The 13,748-nt window shown below is 42.0% G+C and overlaps 1 protein-coding gene across 6 annotated transcripts; it reads left to right on the top strand.

The window, feature by feature from the left end:
- The first annotated feature begins 1,205 nt into the window (after positions 1-1,205).
- ankrd24 (ankyrin repeat domain 24) lies at positions 1,206-13,545 on the top strand. Of its 6 annotated transcripts, none has more exons than XM_067513429.1 (23): positions 1,206-1,290; positions 1,476-1,544; positions 3,616-3,746; positions 4,098-4,186; positions 4,298-4,362; positions 4,482-4,539; positions 4,678-4,748; positions 4,907-5,013; positions 5,498-5,670; positions 6,204-6,226; positions 6,454-6,546; positions 6,829-6,945; positions 7,048-7,167; positions 7,301-7,430; positions 7,557-7,708; positions 8,358-8,521; positions 9,244-10,043; positions 10,172-10,488; positions 10,608-10,841; positions 11,948-12,124; positions 12,284-12,448; positions 12,558-12,623; positions 13,163-13,545. In XM_067513429.1, exons 2-23 carry the CDS (start codon positions 1,509-1,511, stop codon positions 13,229-13,231), a joined length of 3,357 nt encoding a protein of 1,118 aa, XP_067369530.1. In that variant the 5' UTR covers positions 1,206-1,290; positions 1,476-1,508; the 3' UTR covers positions 13,232-13,545. The 6 variants fall into 6 exon arrangements, with proteins under 6 accessions (XP_067369530.1, XP_067369531.1, XP_067369529.1 ...); XM_067513430.1 differs by having other exon boundaries at positions 1,211-1,290; positions 6,835-6,945; XM_067513428.1 differs by lacking the exons at positions 1,206-1,290; positions 1,476-1,544 and adding an exon at positions 2,558-3,350 and having other exon boundaries at positions 6,835-6,945.
- Positions 13,546-13,748: the final 203 nt, after the last annotated feature.

The raw sequence follows: 13,748 nt of genomic DNA, 5'->3' as shown, positions 1-13,748 counted from the left end.
AATTTCTTCCCATCCTGGGAAGATTGAAACATAGCGAGGGATGGAAAATCAGGCCCCGACAAGCTGTCAGACACAGCAAGAGAAAGACACATATAGAGCACAGAGAAAAGGAAAACTGAAATGGAAAAGCAGGATCTCTTACAGGGATTTAATCACCGGGGCAGACATACATACATACAGACAGACAGACAGGTACCAAGGCACCGAGTTCATGCAAAATAAACACCGTTGTGTAAGAGCCAAAGATTTAATTGAATCAAACAGAAACAATGAGAAGCAATGGAATAGTTCAGAGAATTAATAAGGCTCCCTCATTATAAAGGTCTAAATATGGATGTGACATTTTCTCTGAACTTCACGCTTCACTCAGATGTTGCATTTTCCCTAGTTGAACAGAATTTATGAAATTTAAAAAAGATATGCAAACAGGCTGCTCTTTCTGTAGCGGTTCAGTGGCATGTGACATGTGTTTTAAAGCCATTCGTTTAATATAAATATAGCTCTGATTGTTTAGTTTGAAATAGGGGATGTGAAAAAGAGGTAGGAATAAAAGGTTTATATAGTGTCAGCTGCCTTTGTTTTACTGCCATCGCCTGGTGTTTTCTTGTACTGCATGTAAAATAACAGCCTGGTCTTATTTAACGGTATAGTTTGTGAAAATAGCTCAATTATATTTATTTATGACCAATAACCGTTTAATAACGATATAAATGTCCTAAAACGGAGGCTGTGATGCCCTGTCAAATATATATTTTAAGTAAATACGCTAAGTAGAACTTTAAATACTAAAGTAACATTTAGTTTTAAGTCCTTTTTTTACTGACCACACATTCTCCTACTGCACAAAACCGTGAACTTCCGGGTTCAGATACTCCAGTGCTGCCATTGGTTAAATCCACTTTCACGTTTCAGTGATTGGTTAAAACGCTCAAAATAAAGAACTTCCCCACACCTGCACTGAGTTGAGTTTTGAGGTAGAAGAGCTTTTTTAACCGAGAACACCGACAAAATGACAGACTCTACTCGAGTATTCTACACTTTATATCAACTTGTTAAACTTTAAATAAATACGCGCCGGACATTAGCTCTACTTTGTGCACAGATACAATGTGCCATCCATCATCGCCAATCAAACGCTGATCCGGCGTTTTGCGCATTGCTGATTGGTTGATTTACGATGGGGCGGGCCCATTCCTGCTGTGGACCAGGCAGCAGTGACTTCAGTGTTTCGCTGTGAGCAGCCCTTGGGACAGACACTCACCTGGAACAGGACTACCTTGTCTTCCACAGGTATGCTACGTGTTTATACAGCTACGGTCATATTGGTCGTTTACTGCAGTAGTGTTCATGTTGTCCTGGTAGTGATACAGTTCCATTTATATTGATAAACCACCCAACTAATGAATGAAATGTGGAAATTATTTTAAGAGACAGAATAAACTAAACACTAAGTCTGTTGATTTACTTTGTCTCAGTGTTTCTGGTGAGATAGAAGTGACCAAACCACCATGAAAAGTCTGAAGGCTAAGTTTAAAAAGAATGAGGTAAGAGTCTTTTTTTTGTGGGGCACATAGATCTTCACAGTTGGATGTGTTATAAAGTAGTACACCTATTTTCTATGTCCAAAAGCTATTTAGAGGCACAAGCCCCGCAAGCTGTGTTGTAACCTAATTTTACATTGCTCAGTTGCTCCACATTAACAAAGTATTTATATAGGTCCCAGTATGGCCTTAGTGTGTGTGTCTGTATGTGTATGGGGGGAAGTGGGATACAGTGTCACTAAGCAGCAGCAGGAGAGCAGGGCAGTCTCCAGACTGCTGCCATAACCAGAGATCTCAGGTGGCCTTCAATTATTCACAGGTGCACACATACTCACACAAATACACACACAGATATTACAAAAATACTTACTTTCCTGCTGCTGTCCCTAAAATACTTTGCAGGCCTTTGTAATGTGTGTGTTAACCTTGATCTATGATGTATTGTGCATTTGCCTGCTCATTTGCTGCTAGCCAGGTGCTTGTTGCTCGCTGGAGTCATTGACCCTGCAAACTTATATCCCTGGGTCTCTGGTACAGTTAGATAAACTACCAGCTGCTGACTCTATATGTTCTGAGCATTTAGACCCTCGTTTTTTGCAGCATTACAGCCTGTTACTGTCAGTGATTGCGTGTGGGGTGGGTGGCTGTATCTCAGTTGGTAAGGCCACAGAACACAGGGTCAGTCCCCGGTCCCGGCTATATGCCAAAGTGTCCCTAGGCACGACAGTGAGCCCCCAACAGCCCATTCTCATCCTCAGCTGTGCAGTGCCGGTCCAAGCCCGGAAGAAATTGGGGAGGGTTGTGTCAGGAAGGGCATCCGGCATAAAAAATGTGTCAAATCGAAATGTGGACAATCATCCGCTGCGGTGACCCTGAACTCTTGGAATAAGCGGAATGGACAAAAAAAGCGCTGTTAGTCGTGTGGAGAATTTAACCTCCAGGCTACCTGGGACAGCACACTACAATCTTGTATGAGGCTGATGAGTAGTTTCACTCAGTCATGGTGGATGTAGATAACTGGTCTACATAGAAGACATTGGTTTTTCTGTCTATGGGGATCATTATGTTCTTTCCACGATGTAAATATTCACCAAAAGCAGCAATTTACATGCAGCCTATCCGGGTTGTTTCTCTTCTTTTTTTGCTGAGTCCACACATCACACAGGCCCCACTCTGTATCTGCAGAGAAACAAATCTATGATGCTGCCAGGGGATACCGTGCAAGACCTGACAAAAACTAATGGAGAAAAAGAGCGAAGCAAGAAGTAATTAGGTTAGAGAAAGGAGGACAGTAAAAAGGGGAAGGAGGTGGCAGAGCGTGTGCTTGTGTGAGAGGTGCAGTGGTTACACTAGCTATGTCCCAGCTAGCAGCTGAACCAGGACGAGAGGATGCTGTTTTGAATGTGGACAGGGAAGCTCTGCACAGGGAGATGCTGCTCGAACAATGTATAGTAGTGTTACTGTGTGTGGCAGATTTTATGTGACAAGCTGCTCTTTTTTTTATTGGCGGTGCAATTTTAAGCTTTCTGTCTTTAATATTTTTGCTGTGATTCTGCTATGACCTCTAAAGTGTATCTGGTAGAAACTTATGCTTTGCTGGGTTCTCTGCGTTATCTGGTTTGAGCCTGTATACTAGTTATGTAGCCAGGTGGGAACATTTTGTCAGTCAGGACACACATTTGCTGCTTCGAACACTGTAGCTGTATTTAGTTGCGCTTGTTTCGCCCTGCTTGACAAATGGATCCTCAACAGCCTTTCTTTAGCCTGATGAAGCGGTTCTGTCCTTGCCTCAGCCTGCTGCCACTGCCAGTAGGTATCTTTTCTCTCTATGCTTTGGAATAGAAACAAAATTGGTTAGTGTTATTCTTCTTTTTAAATGTTTCTATCTTAAACCAGTTTTATGTAACTGTCATCTCAGATTCTGTTGATGATCACAGGCCAAAAAAATTGCAATTGCATTGTATTTCTATATGTCACCCATTCTGTTGTTTTTGTTATAAGATGTGCAGAGTGGGATCAGTTTCCCTTAGGGCAGCACAGGGTAATGACCTTTTGTATGGCTTGTCCCCCTCAGAGTCAGGACTGGAGTAAGAGTGATGAGAGGCTCCTGCAGGCTGTGGAGCAGAATGAACCCGACAAAGTCTCTGCTCTCATCGTCAAGAAAGGTCTGTGTCCCACCAAGTTGGATGCTGAGGGAAAGTCGGCGTAAGTTAATCACCTACTTTTGACCTTTTGTAGTTACTTTTAGGGATTAAAATATTAGAAACACTTGTTTCCAATAATTGTTAAGCCCATAGAAATGAAAGAGTGGGATCAAATGATTTGATTGACTGATTGATTTCAGTACCATTATGGAGTCTGCTTATCAATTAAATTCTTTCTTGATCCTTTTAAGTAACTAGTAAAGTTCTGCTTTCTCGTAAGGAAAATTTCAACTAATTCAAAAATTACCAGTGTTGAATCATTCTCAGAAATTAGACACTATAAATAGACACTCAGTCATTCCTTGTTTCTAATCAGAAGTGACATGTACATTGTCCTTTGTCTTCCTGGCAGCTTCCACCTCTCTGTGTCCCGAGGCAGGCTAGACTGTTTGGAGCTCATCATCTCACATGGAGTTGATCTTAACGGCCCTGATGGTGCTGGTACGCTATTTTATCATCAAATAAAACCACTTTATCTTCTAACTCTAGGCTGTTGGATTGCATGTGTCACAGATTCTGTATAAAAGTCTGTTTTTAACTGACTGACACCAGGCTTCAGCGCCCTTCACCTTGCAGCCAAAAATGCTCAGCCTGAGTGTTTAAAGAGACTCTTACAGGTAAAACACAGTGACACTGTGGCCTAATTATACTACAATATATAAGCTGAATAAAACAAATATAAATTGTTATTTGTATACAAAATATTATTTGTGGCTATTTCTATGTTTCCACGCAGGAGAGATTGGCCGTAGATTGCACTGACAGCATTGGTAGGACACCCCTTCATCACGCAGGTAACAACAGGCTACAGCATGATTTAATTGTTTACATAGCTGTTTGCATACAACAAATTCAAAGATCCTACTCATATAAGTATTAAAGTGAGGATTTACCTGTGATAACATTATTAATAATCCAATTAATTGATGCAGCTGTCAGTGGCTGTTTGTCCTGCACTGAGACCCTGTGGGACTTTAAGGCCAGTCTAGATGTCCAGGACGCTGTAAGTTGAAGATTGTTACAAGTTGTTTTGGCAGTGTGAAATGTATGAATGAATAAATTGAATGTATGTATGAATTATTATCAGTGTTGTTGACAACATAATTAACCAAAGCCTTATCATTAGTGATAATTGGATGATTATTTGTCTGTCCCTTTTAGGATGGGGCCACGCCCCTGATCTTAGCAGCCCAGATGAGCAGAGTGGACCTCTGTATATTCCTCTTGGGACGAGGTGCTAATGCTAACCTTCAGGACAATCACGGAAGGTACTGGACTGTAAATGGTCCACTCTTCCTCTGAATAGCCCAGTACAGTTGATTAGTTGGTGGAGCCTTGTAGCCCTGACAGGTCGAATGACTGAGCATGTCGGACAGTAGAAGGCCTGCTAAAACAGACTGGGGAATAATGCATCTTCTTCAGTTGATGCATAACCTAAAAACCTCTTCAGGATTATTGTCAGAGTAGGGGGGTAGTCTGGGTCAGGATAAAAGAAGGATTTCAGTAGAGGGTCTCAAGTTCTTGGGAGAGATTTGGAGGGATGCAGGTCAGGACCTCTAGCAGGGAACAACAGATTTCAGTTTGATTTTTGAGAACGTCTTAGTTGAAAATGATTACAAAACAAAAAAAATAACTGGGGGTTTGAAAAATTATGTGATTTCACAGTACTTCCATAGTATTTTGTAATTTGTGATTGGGTTATTAGTTTTAATTTACACTGTGCTATACAGTAATAATATTTGTGAATTGCAGGTCTGCGTTAATGTTTGCCTGTGAGAGTGACAGTGTTGAAACCGTAGAGGCTCTGCTGAGAGGTGGAGCCAACACACATCTGGTTGATGCCCTTGGACACAAAGCCGCTGACTACAGTGTAGCCACATTCAACCGACGCATCATACAGATGTTGCAGGATGGAGTGCTTCACGGTAAAGTATAAGGTCTTTTTTACTTGTACAGGTAGACTTGATACTATAAATGAAGCTTCATAAGTTCTTTTTAATCAAGAGGTATAAATGAAACCGCTTACGACCGCACAGCACTTGGTAGGAACATCCCACATGCATTACTATGAGACCCAGTGGCTTCTGTCTGTGGCTGTGTTCCCCCAGGAAATCACTGTAATAAGAGGAAGTGGATCAGAAGAACAGCTGGGTGTGACTGTAAAGGTTTTTTAAAGAGACAAAAGGCTTGTTCCACTTTTATTCCCACAAAGATGTCACTTATATATACAACAAATGTGTGGCTGGTATGAGGAGGAGTATGGGGGGATATAGTGTACACATGATGCATCACCACATTCATTTTGATTCTAAAATTGTTTTTGTGAGAATTTATTACAAGATTTGTGTTGGGAAAGCGAGTGGTGTTTTACCTCTACCGCCTCTTGCATTTGCTGAACCTCACTTGTGTAGAGGTTCATGTGTTTTGCTGTGTGTGTCTTTTCCTTCTGCATACGTAGCTTCTGAGGACACAGGCGAGGAGGTAATGTTGCAATCCTGTATTCTGCATCACTCCCTCCATCAATGAGATCATGACCCACTTTGGCCGATCATATTGTGCATGTTTTCCAATATGAGGTCATTGTTTTTGAATACTGCTTTTCTTTTTGTTGGCTTCCATTCCCTTTTGTTGCTGACCCTTTGCCTTATCTTAGTTTCCTCCATTTTCTCATTTTAAGTTGTCTGTGATCCCCTCCCATCCTCACACAGCCCCCACAAGTCCCCTCAGGCGCCTCCTCAATGCAAGGGGGGACAACCCCCCGCAAACGGAAGGCTCCTCCACCACCCCGCTCTCCTCTCCAGGTACTGTAAAACATTTTGTGGAAAAGGAAAACACCTTTTTAACCACATTGAGAGGCAATACTTACATCAGTGTTAGTGTCTTAACATGTAGGGGAACACTGTCCATTTCTCCTTTTATGTCCGTCTTCCTCATTTGTACTATTCATCATCTAATTGTGTTTTTGGGTAAAAACAACCTAGAAAAAAAAAACAAAGAAGTGATTTCTCTTCAGAAACATTGTGTGATATTTGAAAATATCAACTTAACGGCGTCATTCTTTTTTTTTGTTTTCTTGCGGAAAGATCCAGGGTTTGCCACCATCTTCACAACCCCAGAGTCCTGTTCCCACAGCCAAGTCTCCTGAACCCCTGTCTCCTGCTCCCTCTCCACAGCCTCCAGAAACACAACAACCAGCCCAGGCTAGCACTATCTTCATTCCTCTTTAGTCATAGTTAATGTTTAGCCCTTATATTATGTGCAACTTTATTAATTTTCTTGTTTGTTTGTGTTTTGTGTGAAAGGAGGAAGATGAGGAGGTATTTGAGGAGATTCGACGTCTTCGTTTGGAGAGAGGCCGTCTGCTCCAGAAGATCAAAGCCTTGGAGCAGCAACAACAAAGCGCCTTGTCTGCCTTGGAGGAGGTACTACATGCAGGCAGCACAAAGTGTTCTACATGTCTCTTCAAAACTTAATTTAATTCAGAGCTATAGCTGTACATCAGACACGAAAAGTGAGTATTTACACTAACATTTCATTTGCCTGTGTGTACGGTAGTTGTCCCAACTAAAGCAGCGTCTAGAAGAAGCAGAGGTAGAGAGGGACAAGCTGCTTGAAGAGCTGAAGGTCGGCCATGGTATTGGTGCCAGTGACTCTGAAGACATGGACGAAATGATGGACTTCCCAGGTATGTCATCTGTGTTTACACACACTTTCAAGACCATGGCACATGCATGTGTCTCTGCTTTACCCCATGGGCTTTAATGCGTCTAGCACGTCATTTCTTGTGGTTTCCTTTTAACTTTCCTTTTAGAGAAGCTGCTCTCAAAGCGCTCCAGATCCTCTTGTGCTCAGCATGAGGTAACAGAAACTGACTCAGCCAGCCCGTCTCCTGCTGTTGCTGAGCTGCACAAACAAATAGAGAAACTTACCTCACAAAACTCTGAACTTGTTCTGAAAGTGCAGGTAAGTTCAAGAAGAGAACAAATACACACACAGAGACAGTCCCAGAACTCTTAATTGATACATCTTTATTGTGAAATGATTATTAAATGGTTCACTGCAAAAGAAGATATTCAATGGTAGTTGAGTGTCCTTGATTGCAGAATTACTCATAACCACTTAAAGTTTGTGACTCTGCACCAAGACAGGGGTTTTCATACATTAGTACACATCAGAGGCAGACATGGGGGCATTTTGTAGACATTCTTCACTTACTGGGTCATGCTGGTTAAAGCAGTGTTAAACTTTGTTTGAAGTGTTTTTTTCTGATGTGGCTTTCTCACCACTGTATGAATAGCAGTGGTCTAGGCCAAGAACGCCAGTTGCCCCCTGCTGTGTGAAACATTTAAGGTCTCTGCTGGATGATTTTTTCCTTTCTTTTGTGGGTTCACCTTCTTCCACCCAGCACTGAGGACTCGCCATTTTACTAATCTAGTTATATATGCCTAACAATGCAATACTGTTGACAAAAATATTTAGTGAACCATAAGGACAACATGTGTACAATATGCACAATTTTAGCTTCAGTGCAAAGTTCAGCATTGACTGATATACAGTACTACGGAAAGGTGATAAACTCCAAAACCAAGTATATTTTCTCTGTTGTGTACAGATGCTGGAGATGTTTGAGAAGGATGACACAGACATGCAAATTTCCAGCTCAGACTATGTCCCTTTAGCTCAGTACGAGACCCTGAGGAAGGAGTTTGAAGCGCTTCAGGAACGCCTCTCTCAGGCCCAGGCTTCAGATGAGGCCTCCAGCATGGCTGAGGAGCAGTAAGACTTATTCTTTTATTTCTTCATTCAAACCAATTTTAAAAAGCCAACGTAGATTATACTCACCTTAACACTCGTGTGATGAATCAGACCTTTATTCTGGGATGTGCACACTTTTGCTAATATCAGTTCCAAAGCCCCAGCATCTGGTGGCTCTGCCAGGGTCATTTTTAAAAGTGCTGACTGTTTACGCTTTTCCTGCAGCAAGTTGGAGGCTGAGGCTTAGGTGAAAAATATGTACTTGTGACATCATGACATGTTAGTTTGTTGCCTTGTTGTATGAAATTACAAAAATTATTTTATTTGTTGTGTATCCATTCTAAATAGGAATGATGAAAACATTTATTTGTATTATTACAGGTTGCAGCTGAAGGAAAGGATTAAATTCGTATTTGTTTAATTGATTAGACACAGAAGATCCATAATAATATATTGTTTATTGATTAAAATTGACCCACATTTGTTAACAAACAATATGGTAACATTTGCTGTGTTTTCTGTTTTTTAAGCTTGTAAATAGAATGGCTTTGGATTTTTGGACTCATTGACATCAGCTTTGGGAAATTGTGATCGACATTTTTCAAAATAATTTTCTGAAATGTAAATAACTTAATTGATTCATTAATTTAAAAATAATTAAGAAATTTTTATAATATGTGAACAGCTATTAGTTGTGGATTGACTATGAGGCTAAATATCTGATAATGTTTGTCTTGTTTTAGTAGGGGTGATAAGAAATCTCAAGGTGCTGTGGATACAGAGAGTATAGAGGCTCTGAAGGAGAAGCTGCGTAGCCTGGAAGGGCAGCTGGCCTCCTCCAAGTCTGAGCTTGAGGAGCTGAAGGAGCAGATGCATCTTGGTGTGCTTTCTGTGGAGTGCGGCGAAGGGGATACTATCACACCAGGTGCTGTGACTGAAGGCCAGTCTGGGGCAGCAGAGGAGGGTCTGAGCCAGGAGGCACAGCAGCTGAGAACGAGGGTGGCGCAGCTAGAGGAGGAGCTTGCTAAGCAACAGGGCAATGAAGGGGGTCAGAGCAGCCAGGACAGTGACACAATCAAACAGCTGACAGAGAAAGTAGAGGCACTGCAGGCTGCTCTGGCCCAGAAGGAGTCAATGAAAGAAAAAGGGGAGGAAGACAACGACGGAGAAGAGACAGAAACTGTGCAGTGCCTCCGTGACAAAGTGGCTAAGTTGGAGGCAGCCCTGGCAGAAAGCACAACATTAGAGAAAGAGGGAGGAAGCGCAGGAGATGGAGATCAGATCCGTTGCCTTCAGGAGCGATTAGGTGAGCTAGAGGGGCAGCTGAGGAAGTGTGTGCCCCGTGCAGAGTTGGAGGAGGTGCAGGTGACTCTGGGGCTCCAGTGTGAGCAGCTGGCCAGAGAGAGGGCGGATGTAGCAAGAAGGCTCAATGAAGCTCTCCTGGAGCTAGAGAGACTTCGGCCACCTCCACATGGAGATGATGAAGAAGAGGAGGAAGAAGAGGAGGAGCACTCTGAGAGCTTGAAGCCCTCAATTATATCAGGTGTGCAGTGTTATCCTTTTCTATTTTCCCCACTAGAACATTATTAGGTTCAAGAGACAAAAGCTGAAAATAATTAATATTTTCTTTTTCTGTCCATTTTGTAAATGATCATGCACCTGTCCAAGCAGAGCACTCCAGACACACCCTGGCAGTAGTGAGAGAAGAACTGGAAGTGGCAAGACAGGAAGCTGCCCAGGCTCTGGACTGTTTGTGTGCTGAAAGGGAGGGCCGTGCTCAGGACGCCCTTCAGTTGAAAGATGCAGTGCCACTCTCTAAACACAAGGAGGCGCTGTCTGCAGTATCAGAACAGCTAGCTCAGACATTGCAGGAGCTCCAGGAGGAGAGGAGGCTACGTAGCCAGGCTGAGGAGCAGGCTGCCACACTAGAGGCCAAACTTAAGACTATGCACAATGCCATATCCAAAGAGGAGCATGAGGAAGTCAAGGTCAGCACAAACATTCACAAATGATACAGTGAGAATGATCAAAGCAGAGAATTTGTAAGGAAAATTTAAATGTAGTTGGAAGAAGACTGTTTTTATCAGCTGTTCTTCTTGCCTCACAGGCAGAGCTCCAGCGCTCTCTGCAGGCCAGTGAGAGCAGTGCCGCAGCAGCTCAGGATGCTTTGAATGAGAAGGAGATGGAGCTGAGAGAGCTGAAGTCACAGAAAGCCGCAGAACAGGGTTTAATCTCTAAAGAGGACCACGAGGCTCTGCGGCTCTCTTTGCAGGCCGAGATCAATGCCATCACAGCCCGATTCAATGATCTTACGCGCAAACATGAGAAGACCTGCACTGAGGTGTGTGGGATATTTTTGTTTTTCTCGTCTAATGCTGCCACATTACATGTTTTTGTGTTGTGAGACAGATTCTATAAAGGCAGTATTCCTGCCTGTATTTTAGTATCTGCTTCTGTTTCACTGATCACTTTGTATATGCTATATAGTGCACTAAAGTAGCATTGTGTGAACACTATAGCGCCTAATGACACTCCAAATATCATAATCTCACCTTTTATAACTGGGTAGTAAAAAAGTGAAGTGGCCACATTTTCTCCTAGATGATATCTTCAAATTGGCTTAAATATAATTCAGGAACTGAGTTTGGCAGGAGTAGAGAGAATTTTATTATAAAAACATAACTGCGTTACACATGCATTTTGTATCTCTGAGGCAGAATCCTTCCAAGGTCAAATTTCCCTTATAATATGAAAGTTAAAGATGCAGTTAAAGTATGTGATCAAAGCACATACTTTAAGATGTCTTTTATCCTAGTTTACTGCATTTATTTGCACTCCAGCATGGGTGTATGAAGATTAAAGAGAGAGAACTGTTACCAAGGGAAACTGGAAATTCCCAGGACACAACATTATTTGTAGGAGTATCCATTTTGACAAAGATACATTTTACATTTCCACATAGAAAATAAAAACAATCAGACATCACTATGGAAAAGCTTTTTTTGTTCCGTTGTGTATCTGTGTGTATTATTGTGTTATCTGTCAATCACAGCAACTAAACTGCCAGTCAAACTTTGAACCTCTGTCACCCTCCAGTTCCATACAAGCAGAAAATAGTGGTAAATGGTCTGCACTTATATAGCGCTTTTCTACCTATTGAGACTCAAAGTGATTTACACTGCTTCTTATTCACCCATTTGCACTCACAATCACACACACACTCTTACACAGATTGGGAAGCTGCTATGGTATGCAGCTTGCCAACACTCACCGGGAGAAACTAAGTGTCTTGCACAAGGACACTTGTGACATGTGACCAGAGGAGCTGGGAATTGAACCAACAACTGTGAGATTGGTGGACAACCGCTCTACCTTCCTGCGCCACAGTCGCCCCCAATTCCAAAATCAGTGCTGAAGTAACTGGCTGCAACGATTTTATTCATCTAGGTGTTCCAGGTGCAGAGGGATGCTCTCTTCAACAAGAGTGAGCGGCAGGTCGCAGAGTCCCAGCTGGCCAAAGTGCAGCAGCAGCTTGCAGAACTACAGGCCCAATCCAGTCACATCCAGGAGCTCCAAAAGAACATTCAGGAATCCCAGGGCCTGGTCAAGGAGAAAGACCGCAAGGTAAGAGATTACACATCCAGTATAAACTGTTGTTGGATTGCATGTAAATTTGTTCCTCAAGTACCTATGCTACCTGATATCTCTGAAGAATCTGGTTACTCAAGTACATGTAAACACAGTCTATGATGTGGGCAAAGTGATGTGTTAAACTTTGTGCAGATAACAGAGCTGTCCAAGGAGGTGTTCCGGTTAAAAGAGGCCCTAGGAGCTTTGTCACCTCCTTTTGGAATTACATCATCCTCCTCCTCATCCACCCACCATGGTAACCCTGGGCAGCAAATGGCACTGCAGAACAGGATCTCTATACTCACCCAGCAGCTTCAGGTGAGAAGAGACACTTGGGTAAAAAAGGCACTTTTCTGTTTTCTACTATGTATATCACTACTATTTGTAGAAAAAAAACATAGCAACATTTTATGAAACCTTTTTACAGGACTGGGAGAGAAAACACAAACAGGTCGTGGCTGTATACCGTTCACATTTATTGGCAGCTGTCCAGGTCAGTCAAATGTGCACAGAATAAGATTTATACTCATGTTATATGTGTAAATGTCTGTACTTGACACATCTGTACTGGCTTTATTTGGGTGGGGGTATTCTAGATGGACACATTTTTTATGTAACTATAAGGAAAGACATTCATAGTTTGGGCTATGAATCGCAGTGGCTGCTAGACTTTGTCAGACGAATAAGACCGGTAATGATCTGTCCTCCTCTGCAAACCAGATTAAGCAGATGTCAGTTTCAGCATGTTTCATCAGTAAAGCTGTAGACATTAGATTTCCTTTTGTCTTTTTGGTTTGGTGTCATTGCCCTTTAGTGAACTGTCAAGTACTTGGCTTATGTTTCCTTTGTTAAATGTGCTTCATCTCAAGTTTCCAGTAAAGTCTTGCAAATAACTGGCTGAGTTTGCTGATGGACTACAAATTAGTTTTCTTCAGCCAAATGCCAAAAAATATTTTAGAACATGCAGAAAAACAAGCAAGTAGTCATCAGTGATCCACGTAATGTAGTAATCTCACTAATGTATACCATCAGGGCCGTATGGATGAAGACGTGCAAGGTCTGCTACTCCAGATTCTGAGGATGACACGGCAGGGACACTAAAGAGGGGCAACATCTGTACATCAGCATAAAGCCTCTCAAGCAATGTGTGGACTAGAATCATATAAAGAATCTTGAAAGCCAAATACAACTGATCTGTGGTCATATGTACCTGCATGTCAAACCGTAGAGTAATTTAACAGCATTGAGATTTGACTGACATGCAGTCAGTGAAACAGAAGTATGGAGTGCCTTCATAACATGGCAGGGCTTTATAGATGCAGACAGTATAGTGTGTGAATACGCAGCCATTACGTAGATGACAGGTGTACTGATGGACATGTTGATTTTATAACAGGTTATAATAAAATAAAATTAAAAAAAAAAAGTTGTCTGTTGATCCTGTTCTGTGTAACTCATTTCATGGACAAATAGTGTACACTGAACTGTTTTCAATAGCTTCAGCTACTTCATGGCCCAGCTATTTTGGGTGATGGAAATCCGTGGCCTTAATTTGGCTGTATCACATGTGCATGACGATTTGAACAGATGGACTTGGGATGCAGCTGCTAAATTAGGT

This window comes from Channa argus, chromosome 8 (genome assembly GCF_033026475.1).
Source record: "Channa argus isolate prfri chromosome 8, Channa argus male v1.0, whole genome shotgun sequence".
Classification (NCBI taxonomy): Eukaryota; Metazoa; Chordata; class Actinopteri; order Anabantiformes; family Channidae; genus Channa; species Channa argus.
The sequence above is the reverse complement of the archived record's forward strand: the minus strand, read 5'-3'. Positions and strand labels throughout refer to the sequence as shown.